Below are 11,770 nucleotides of genomic sequence, written 5' to 3'. Positions count from 1 at the left end.
ATAGTATGTCCCCAACACAAAGGAGCTTATTCTGAACAGAAAGGATGTCACCATGTTATGCAATGGTCAACTTAATGATGAGCTTATCTACAGAGTAACAGCTCTTCGCCTGCGATGTTTCCATGATGAGGCTGACAAATTTCCGTCTGGTTTCCTCCAAAAGTTTATCAATCTCATAGAGCTTATTGTGACATGTAGTTCCTTCACATACATTTTCTCGAGTGGAAGCGAATGCGCTGGACATTCTGAAACAACTATGAAGTTGAGAAATTTAGTACTTGTTCAGTTAGATAACCTCAAGTTTATATGTGAAGAGAAATCTGAGGTGCAATCAGTTATTCAAAATATTGAAACTTTAGCTGTACATAGATGTTCTAGGCTGAAGAACATCGTTCCATCCTCGGCTTTGTTTGAGAATTTAGAGCAGTTGGAAGTGGTAAATTGTGGTGGATTGGAATATATTATGAAATCATCAACAATTACCAATTTACCAAAACTTCGAAAATTATGGATAGTTTCTTGTGAAAAGATAGAAGTAATCGTTGCAAGTGACGATGAGAATGATGCTTCTGAGTTATCATTTATGAAATTGGGGTATCTGCGATTGAATAACTTACCAAGGCTAAGAAGTTTTTGTAAAGGAAGACTTGACTTCAAATTTCCACTATTGAGGATGTTATCTGTAATAAACTGTCCCATGATGGAAACTTTCTCAAATGGTATGTTGAACGCACCAAAGCTCTTAGCAGCACGTGTAACACCGCAAGATGATCGTTGGAATGGTGACCTTAACACTACTATAAAAAAAATTGCAGTGAAAAGGGTAATGCATACAAAATTGATTATATCCAATTATGTCTCAACTTTTATGGCTTCCATTCTCACATTGATGTTGCCTTTTTATTTTTTTTATGAATATACAGAACTCTATGGATGATTAGGTTTGTCCTCAAAGTTTAATGGAGGGTCAACTAGATAATTCGTTGCAATCACCTGGTAATTCAGAATCACCACATTGTGAATTTTTTCCCTTATTATTTTTTCATTATATTTCATGTTCTTCAAAATTTTGATTTAGTTTCATTGTCATACATTAATCTTTTTCTTTCTTATTTTGATGATTGTTTCTTATCTTCATTTCCTAGGTTGTATCTTCATGTTTCCCAATCAAAGATAGTCGGCTAATCTCGAATGGCACTAAGCATTTACCACCATCATGATGTATCAGTTTAATGACTTTTCTATGATAACGACTTCTGTCGCTTGTTCTCTGTTGTTTACAAAACTAATCTCTACTAAACTTTCCTCTCTCAGTTAATCAATTAATATTCCTTGTTTTCATTTAAAGGCATCTTGATCGTTGCACTGCATTCAAGTGTTTCTTTTAGGGGAACCAGGATTGATTTGTAAGATACTTCTGAAAAAAGAAATTAAAATGATGGCTAAACTCTTCATCCAATTCTACTCTTAAAAAATTGAATCCAATATGAAAATTGTAATATAACAATTAGAAAGTGTTGCAAAGAAAATACACTTAAGATCAAGAGGAAGTCTTGTTTTGTTACAAGCATTTGAGCACACTATATATATTTAGACACGCACAGACACAAAAATAAATTTAATTTAATTGTTGAAAAATTGATATCTTTTAATTATTTTCCCTTTCTAGTTTTTCTCAATTGTGTATGTGTGCTCAAATAGTGTCCAAATCTTTGTCATCAAGGAAGTATTTTCCTAAAAGAAAACACAACTCAAGTGGAGTAATATTAAAAGGACATAAGTATCAACTTATGAAGCTATTAAGGTGCCTAGTAACCTTTATGTCAGTTACAAACATACTTCATTGATATATATTTTATATTTTCTACTGATATCATTCATTTATATATCTCTGAATACACTGAAAAAGATTACATCTCATTTGGAGTAAGAAACAATTAATTATGCCGATTGGCTATTAATAGTGTTTCTATTAAAAATGACTCCAGTGCAAGATAATGAAAAATAATTGCAACCTTACAAGTTAATCATATAGATCCATTAATTGTGCTTGACTTAAATTGCGTCCAGTGAACATAGGTCCGACCATGACAAATGATCTGTGTGGTCGTGTTCGTCTTCTAACACGGTAATTCAAAAGCAATTCAGGTGCTGCTGCTAGTGTGTTGGTTGAGTACTGTAAGGCCGTGCACATAAGCGCAGGCTTGCTGATGTGCATGTCTGGTTTCTGCCAAGAGTTTATCCTTTGGCCATGCAGGACTTGTGTAGACCCTTGCAACTTCAAATCTTGCCCTTTTTACATCCAAAGTTTGTCAAAGTGCAGTAATGCACTTTTCCTTCTCATATAGCTAATTCAAAAGAATGAGAAATAAATAATGAGAAGGAATCAAAAACCAAGAATTATACTTTTGAAACATAAAAGGTTACATGGATTTTAAAAGAACTTTACTGGTATTCATTTTCAATGTAAAGCTATTTTTACAACAACTAGCATTAAAAGTAAACTCTTTCGAAAAAAATACTTAAGAATGAAACTACACAATCTTCAAACTATTTTCAAAATTTCAAGATTGTAAAGAATTGACTGCATCGTTGATGTTATTTATATATCAAACAGAATTTTCATACAAATGGTTAAAGTAGTTGCAAACACATACTTCCTATGTCCCTATTTATAAACACATTTTGGAGAAAAATGTATCCCTAAATATAAACACTATTTCATTTTATTACAAGATACATTTATTACTTTTTTTCAAAATATATCCTAATTAATACTTCTTATTTGTCTTGAAAGTTTAAAAGTCAATGTAGAATAAATTAACAGGGATGGAGGTCATAAAACAAATGTACACATTCGTTCCTTCAAAAAAAAAGTACACATTCGTTACACTATCAACTTTTCTTAATATATATGAAAAATGGCAAAAGATTATAAAAAGGGATGGAGGAAGAATCCAATAGACCTATATCTCATGATAACTTTTAAAATCTCTGTCATATGAGATTAGGCGATTAGTCTCGCATCCAAAGGAAATAAATAAATAAAATAAACAATTGTTAAAAAGACAATAAAAAAAGGAAATGTATGGAAATGAAGCTAAGACAGCATAAATATTAAAGAACACAATATTATGCAAAGGAGATGAAAAGTTCAATGTGCTAACTCTGTCTGAATTACCAGTTGGTTGCGAGTAATTACCTTGAGCCTTCATTATTCAACTTTATAGGACAAATTCTAACTCATCAGATTCAATTATTCGAGCTATTCGCAATATTTTTAGAATTCTGCATATTCATCAACAAGCTTAGGCATTATTTAACGTAACGACTAAAGAATTCAAACCATGAAAGTTGAATTATCTCTTAAAAAAAATTAAAAGTTGTAAACATTACCTTTTCAGCAAAAAGTTTTTCTATTGTAGTATTAAGATCACCATTCCAACTCCATGGACCTTTTAAACTAGGAGTCACATGTACTGCTCTGAGTTTTGGTGCGCTCAACACTCCATTTGAGAAAGTTTCTATCATGTCACATTTTCCCACGACTAACTTCTGCAGCAATGGAAATTTGAGGTTGTAATTTCCCTTGTAAAAACTTCTTAAGTGTGGTAAGTTATACAATCGCAAAAACTCCAATTTCAAGAAAGCTAGCTCACCAGCATCATTTTCTTTATTACTTGCAACTATTACTTCTATCATTTCACAATTGTCTATAACTAATTTCCGAAGTTTAGGTAAATTAGTAGCAATTGATGATAACATAATATTTTCCACTCCAACACAAAAGGCCACTCTCACTCTCTCTAACTTCTCAAATCGCACCGAGGATGGAACTATATTCCTTAGTATGGAACATTTGAATACTTCAAATACTTCAAGATTTTGAACAGCAAACTGCATATCAGAATTGTCTCCACATATAAACTCAAGGTTATGTAATTCAACAAGTACTAGCTTTTTCAACTTCATTGTTGTTTCCGAATGTCCAGTGTCAAAGCTTCCACTTGAGAAAATTTCTGTGAAGGAACTGCAAGTCACCATAAGTTTTTCAAGATTGATAAATCTTTGGAGGAAGCTGTATGGAAATATTTCAGACTCATTGTGAAAACAACGCAAGCGAAGATCTTTTACTGTATAAATCGGCCTGTGATTAAATTGACTGTTCCATAACATAGTAACATCCCTTCCGTTCAGAATAAGCTCCCTTAGGTTTGGGACAACCTATATAAACATAAATATAATACAAGTAATAAGATTCAGCCTAATAACTATGTTTAAAGAAGATTAATTCTCAATGTTTTGTAGATAGAACAATATAAACTTGTAGGCTAACAAAAACCAGGATGAAAACACGTAATAATTTTATTTTATTTACATTTTCAAAAGAGAAAAAACAAGTAACATTGCACCTATCTATCTAAAATAACATGTTTGGCATGCAGAATGTTGAGATTAATCTTTACCTTTTCAAATGACAGTAGGGCTTCTGGATCAACCGGGGTATTACCCTGATAGTTTAGAAATTTCTGCACGAATAATTCTAGCTGATCACAATGATACACATCCAAATCTCTTAAGACAGGCACATGCAAGGTGTGTAATCCATAGCAGAAGCTTCTAAGTTGAGCTAAACTTCGGAGACTCAAAGATGTTAATTTTGGGAAAACAAGTATTGGAACTGTGTCAGCCATTTCATCCTTTGCAACAATAGTCTCTACACCGCACTCTTCTATATGAAGCACTTGGAGATATGGAAGTTCTTTGGCCACATATAATGGAAAAATATGATCAAGGCTTTTACATTCAACAACTTTCAGTTGACCTAGGTTTTGAAACCTTAAGCTTCCATAAGGATTTCTACTCCATATGTGTTTAAGATTTGGTAAATGCTCCAAAGAAAGATTCCTCAATTGCATCTGGCTACGAGCTCCTGTTTTAAAATCTTGCATTTCAAATAGAACTTCCAGTGCAGGACAATTGGTTACGATTATTGTCTCTAGATTCTGCAAGTTTTCAAAAACATGAGATGGGAATATATTTAATAATTTATCGCAGAATTTAGTTTCCAGATGCTTCAATTTATGGAAGGAATTCAGACCAAGTTGTTTGTGCCATACTGACTTCAAGTGATCTAAATGGGAGATTATCAATGTTACTAAGTTTGGGAATATAACCTGCAGTCAACAAAATATTTAGATCCTTTTCAGTTAAATGTAAAACCAACAGATCTATAAAGGTAAACCAAACCAATGTTACAGAGTTTGGGAAAGTTCTTACATCCTCATTAGAGAGTGGTTCTGGAGATGAAGAATGATTGCCTAAAATTGCATCCCAGGAAATTATGTCCTCCAACATTTGGCAGTTACTAATCTCAAGATATTGCAGGGTTACAAGTTCTCTAGCCACTACGGATGAGAATATGTAAGTTATCTTATCACATTTGTCAACTGTCAAACTTGTCAAGTTTTGAACACAAGAATAACCCGATTGTATGTCATCCCATAATTTACAAGAATTGATCTTAGACAGCTTCAAGGTCTCCAGTTGGGACATTCCAACCTATTGACATGAATAATATTGCAAAATTGTTATTTTTCATATTGAGTGATGTTGGGGGAAAATCCGGTAATAAGATAAAAGATGATAGAACTAACAAAACAAAGGAAGGATGTAACCACAAAACAAGAGTTGAGTATTAACAACAGATTTCCCTTTGATTAGTGTAATCCAGAGGTAAAAGCAATACAAACTACTACTCTACTCATCTGTGTCTCCTATATAGCATAAATTACAAACTCAGGCTCGTACAATCATTTAGTTGGAGTATTATCCCTAGTTAACATACACCCCTTTTATTATTGGTATACTTTCAGAAGATAGGAAAGTTCATCCTCTTATACCATGCTAGTTACCATTTACACAGCTAAAGATATCTGTCTATCCCTGATATTTATGATCAATGCTTGCAGGTTACAACTAAAGGCAGTTGTTGAGGAGCTTCCGTCAAAAATAAAAATGGAAATAAAATATGTAAACACTTTCAAATTTATCAATAGGATAATGGCGATGTATTGTAGACAATGATTTTGAATAAATACATCAGGATGCTTAATTAAGCTATAAAAGACAATAATAATAAAAAGAGAAAAGTCGTATGTTTACCTTTTGATCAATTAGTGCCATGCACCGTGTATCTTCATAATTTTCAACTGCCAATGGCACAGAGCAGAAACTACTGAGACCAGGCAAACATTCAAGTTCAAGTAAACGCAACTTGGGGAACATAACCTTGTTTACTTCTATATCATCCTCAGATGTTTGCTCAGCTATGATTTCTGTAATCATTTTGCAATCCGAAATTTTTATTTCAAGAAGTTGAGGAAGATCTCTAACTAGAGAATATGAAAACAGATGCTTCAACTTATCGCAACCATTGACTTGAATAAATTTCAGCTTGGAAAAAGATTGAATTGGAATTGGTCCATGACATATTTCTTCCAGATTAAACAGATTTTGAAGAGCTAAAGTCTCTAAGTTGGGGAAGGCGGGGTAGGGATAAAAGCAACCTATTGAATTAACAATGCACTCCAGTTCAGAACTGTCTTCGATGCACAAATGCTTTAATTGTGGAAAACCTTCCATGTTCAACTCGTAAAGGACACCTCTAGCACGTTGTAATTGAGCTACGCACAAATCCTCCGCTGAATTCAACAATAAGTTAAATCCATAATCTGAATGAATGCTTGTACTCTTACTCTCTGCCAGCTTCAGTGTTCTTGAAGATTCAGAAGCACCTCCAGCCCATTCCAAAGACCATTTCCATACATCACCAATAAATATATTGTATCTCTCAAGCTTTGCAAAGACTTGCAAGTCCATTGGCCAAACTGAAGAATCTTGAATCATGATGTCCAAAGTTGTTAGATGTGACAGATTACCTAGCTCTTCCAGACTTGCATTGTTGCTTTGGTCTTTGCTTCTCTTGACATCCCATTGGATAAAGCAATTTCCCATGTACAACTCTTCTAAGCATGTTAAGCTTGAAATAAGATTTGCAGGAATGAATCTCAACCTAGAGCAGTTGGTTAAATTCAGCATTCGAAGATTGGTTAGTTGTCCTATTTCTTCTGGGAGCTGTATAATGTCAGATCTTTCAAGGCTGAGAATCTCTAAACTTTTCAGTTCCAAAACTATTGATATGTCTTCTAACTCACATCCCCCCAGAGTCAATGTTTGAAGGTTTGTCAAGAAAGAGAGAGATGGAGGTGGGGAAGGGGTTAACATCATTCCATACAAATCTAGAACTCTTACTTCTCTCATCCCAGAGAAAAACTCATCAGAGACTTTCAAATTGTCGCCTATATTATGAAGTAGAAGTAGCCTCAACTCTGGGCACTCCAACTTCTCAGGAAGCTCATTAATATAAGACCAAGGCAAAATGATTTGATGGAACTTTTGAAGCTGATCTATCATTGGCCATTGTTTGACTTCGGAGTACCTTTTCACAGAATAAGTACGATGAAACCTAGATGCAATTGATTTAGCTACATCACGTACAACATCATGCATTCTTACTCGACCTCTTTCACGTTCAAGCAACAATGAAGAGGCCCTAAGGTCATTTATTAAGTTGAAAAATTGATTCCGTGCCTCTGTCAATGTGTGAAGATGTTCACATAACCCTGAACTCCAATAACATTGAAACAACGTTCCAGTGTGGATATGGTCCAGTCCAAATGAACCAATTAAAAGGAAGAGTGACTTCAGGTCATCCCTTTCTAAACAATTATAACTCAATTCCAAGGTAGAGTAGACTTTCTTATGCAAACCTTGTTGATCAAATCTCTCCAATTGGTTTAAGGCATTCTTCCAAGCGGAGGCTTCTTTTTTTCTCAAAGCCTTCGCCACAGTAACTATCAAAAGAGGTAACCCGGCACAACATCTGGCCACTTCTACCGCAATTGGCTTTATATTAAATTCATGAACAATATCACCTGCCATTTTCTCAAACAATTTCCAACTATCCTCCTGATGCAAAACATCAAGTCTAAAAGCTTTCTGAATGTTCATCTCACAGTTTAACACATTAAGATCTCTGGATGTCACCACCAACTTGCATCCTTTGTGGTCATCCCCAAAAGGAATCCCCACTTCTACCAAATCAAGTCTACCCCAGATATCATCAAGAATAACAAGAATACTCTTCTCCATGATTATCCTATTCCGTAACTGTGTTGCTCTTCCTTCTATGCTTTCCTTGTTAAATTTCATATCCAAGGCATCAACAATTTGGCCTTGAATTTTTTCCACATCTGGAGATTCAGTGATAGTAGCTATAACTACAGAACTAAATGATCCATCATTCTCAGCTTGCCAAGCTAACTCTTTCACCAGTGTTGTCTTGCCCACTCCACCCATCCCATACACCGCAATCATGAAGATGTTAGGATTCTTCAATGCCAGCATAATCTCATTCAACATTGATGTTCTGGAGTCCAGGGCCTCATAACCTCGACCAAATGGCGTGACTGTCAATTGAGAAGAAGCACGGTAAGAAATTCTGTCAAATTTTCCTTCTGCGAGAACTTCAGAAATCTCATGTATCATCTTTTTGCTTTTCCTACTCAGTTGATGCCTTGTGCACAGATTGGGAAAATATCTCATAGAACATTGAGATTTTTCATGGCCCTGAGTGTCAATAAGTTTCTTTGCCTCAGCAACAGTGTTGTCCACACCATTCAGCCACTTCAGGACAATATTTTCAATCTCTTCTCCGTTCCTTCTAGCCTCATCAACACTGTGCTGCACATGATCTTTTGATCCTTCGAGCTTTTGGACCTCAATTTTCATCCTTTGAAGGTTTCCTTTGTAGTATAGTATGTAACCAAATTGACAACCAATAGGTACAACCGTATACTCAGAAATCTTAGCAGCAACTGAAATAATAACATCCATGGCCACCACTTTGCTAGCTGTCAGTTGAAAGAAACAAGGAATTAAATAAATAAATAACAAACGTGAAAGATAGTCGTAATTGGTCTCTTCTATCTCTTATGTTTATTCGATATTCCAACATTTCTTATATAAATTGATGTTATTTATAATTACAAACTTTATGAATAGGCTAATGAGAGTCATCATGACACTGAAATTAAAAACTAAAAAGGATTATTATCTAGGTCAAATTTAGATTATCTTAAAATAATGAGAAATGATATTTGTACAACTATTCTGTGATAACTTTTGGGACAAATCTCTCCCTCGTATTTTCATTGTGTTCTCACTCTCTCTCTCTCTCTCTATTGCTTTAGTTTTTGCCAATACCTACATTTCTTTGTATATCTTGGGTTGTTCCATAAGTTGTCCTAAAAATAGTGGTTCAAATAACATACCTCTTTAATAATAGAAATTTCTCAATTGAAATATAAGTTTAGTTTCTTATTGGATTTAATTTGTCTACAATGTCAGGGTAAAACTTATTTTATACATACATGATACATCCAACCGCATCTCACCATATTGACGAACTAACCTAAGAAGCACATACATGATACATCCAACCACATCCCACCATGTTGACATACTAATCTAAGGGGTTGTATGGTCAATATGTTGAGAAGTCAACAGACCACAATCAGCGACAACGATGACAACATATGCCCCATCACTGGAACTGTTGGTTGTTCGTTTTCATGCGCTAGAAGCCTAAACTATCTTTCTAGGCGCATAACCTCTATCTTGTCTCATCTAGTCTCGTCACACGACCACCATTATTTGACTCAGTGTTTCATGACATTTGAGGTATGAATCAAGGTTTTTTTGTGCTTCGAATCTGTTTCTCTACTTATAAAATCTGTTTTGCTACCTTTTTTCGGTGGCTTTATTTTCTCCTCTGCACGTTTCTGCTCGCATAGATGTCGTTGTGCGGGTTGGTCTTAACTTAACTTGATAAAATCGACTTATAGTGAGGGTTGCCTCTACTTATAAGCTCATGCTCAAGCCTTATCTCATCGAACGTGGGACTCTTAACAGTTTTATCTGTTGGAAATCAAGTGTGAGCGATTATGTCCCACATCGACTAGAACTGGAGGAAATGTTGGATACTTAAGAGAGGAGACCCATAAACCAATTGTCTTAGGGTTTTGTGTAGGAGTGTGGTGTCTTTCTAGCAAGTCATAGACATTTAGCCCATTCCCGCTCCCCAGACTCCCCAACATTATCTCTCTTTCTGTTGGTTCTTTCTCAGTTTTATAAGAGAGATTTTCTTATAAGAGTTGTATTGAATTACATGGTTTACATAGGAAGCTGATTATAATTGACCTAATAAAATTTCTGACAGCAAGAAAACCTAAAGTAGCAGCAATAAGTACCAACATATACAACAGGAGAACAAAAAAACAGCAGGCAAAGAACAGAGTTTATATAAGAGGAAAAGGGAAAGGAATACCATGGCAGTTGGAGACGATGGATGGGTGGAAGAAAAAAGAAGAAGAGTGAGAGTGTCAGACATAAGCAAAAAATTGTTCCTACTAAAAATCAAACCCGATTCTCCTAAATGATTTGTTTCAAGGTGAGCTCATTTCCAATCACTTTGCACAATTTATCTCTTTATGAGACAATACACATAAGTGATGATTTATTATACCAGTGGGATCTATTAAATAAGATGAATTTTACTCATTTCTTGTGTCTTTTTTTTTTTTTTGTCAATATTTATCTCGTGTCTATCTTATCTTATAAACAATAAAGGAAACAAATAAGTAGAGCAAAGTCGGACAATCCTAAATCCCTCTCAATCTAATTTTAGCTACCTCTACTCTACCTTTTTTAAAAAGCAAAAATTAGAGTACAAAGACCAACGCTCTTGGATGTGTTTGGTAAAATTAAGTTAATTGATAGTTGAAAAACTAGTTTATAGCTTATAGCTGAAAAACTAATTGATTAAAATTAAAATGTTTCATAAAATTAACTTTTGAAGTGACTGATAAATATAAAATGACCTAAAAGTACACATATGTTTAATATGTTATAAATTATATTTATAAACATTTTTAACTAATAAATTTAAGGCTTAATTGCACTTTTGGACCCCTATCTTTCTAAAAGTTGCGGTTATGACCCCCTAACTAATTTAAATACAAAACAGCCCCCTATGTTTTGATTCTTTAGCAGTTTTGAACCCCCAGTCTATTAGTGAGGTGTCACGTGTATTATTTAGGAGGTCACATGGCACCTCACTAATGACCACGTGGCGCAAAATAATGTTAAATATGTACTATACATGGATTTAATAGAAAGAGACCCTATAAAAAAAAAAAAAATCAAATCTTGAACAAAATTTTAACCAACTGGAACATTTAAAAAAAATCAATAAGAGAGCAAAAGAACAAAATCGTGATTGGGACGGGTTTGGGATAAGGGTGCAGTACTGGACTGTGTACGAGACTTATCGTGACACGATTCTGGCATATCGTGACATGATTTTGCGTGGATATGGACACTATATAAGCATCATTTGACCTATTCGTTGGGTAATCTTGGTGAATATTATGGAACTCAAAGGAGGGAACTTTTAGGGTATTTAGATACTATATGTTGAGGGTCTTTGGGTGAGGTTCAAAACATCAAAATGTGAATCTTGGACAACCAAAAATGAGGGCTTATGGGAGAGAGTTAGTGCCTTTTGGGGAGAGATTCATGGGGTTGGGAAACACACCAAAGGAGAATCTTTGTGAGCAACTTGAGTGAGTCTTGCGAAACCAAAAGG

General features: G+C 34.6%; 2 protein-coding genes across 2 annotated transcripts; one reads left to right on the top strand and one right to left on the bottom strand.

Moving 5' to 3' along the window:
• The first annotated feature begins 23 nt into the window (after positions 1–23).
• LOC25487095 (uncharacterized) lies at positions 24–1,347 on the top strand. Its single transcript, XM_024776660.2, has 3 exons — positions 24–823; positions 924–996; positions 1,146–1,347. The coding sequence occupies exons 1-2, from the start codon at positions 53–55 to the stop codon at positions 939–941; spliced, it is 789 nt and encodes a 262-aa protein (XP_024632428.2). The 5' UTR covers positions 24–52; the 3' UTR covers positions 942–996; positions 1,146–1,347.
• Positions 1,348–1,895: 548 nt separating this feature from the next.
• LOC25487110 (probable disease resistance protein At4g27220) lies at positions 1,896–10,720 on the bottom strand. The gene is made up of 6 exons (XM_039830665.1): positions 10,451–10,720; positions 6,166–8,975; positions 5,281–5,562; positions 4,467–5,177; positions 3,397–4,224; positions 1,896–2,348 (listed from the first exon to the last, which is right to left on the bottom strand). The coding sequence occupies exons 2-6, from the start codon at positions 8,956–8,958 to the stop codon at positions 2,313–2,315; spliced, it is 4,650 nt and encodes a 1,549-aa protein (XP_039686599.1). The 5' UTR covers positions 8,959–8,975; positions 10,451–10,720; the 3' UTR covers positions 1,896–2,312.
• Between the last annotated feature and the right edge of the window lie 1,050 nt (positions 10,721–11,770).

Source organism: Medicago truncatula, chromosome 2 (genome assembly GCF_003473485.1).
Source record: "Medicago truncatula cultivar Jemalong A17 chromosome 2, MtrunA17r5.0-ANR, whole genome shotgun sequence".
In the NCBI taxonomy this organism is placed as follows: domain Eukaryota; kingdom Viridiplantae; phylum Streptophyta; class Magnoliopsida; order Fabales; family Fabaceae; genus Medicago; species Medicago truncatula.
Note: the sequence above shows the minus strand (reverse complement) of the source record. Positions and strands in the feature narration are given on the sequence as shown.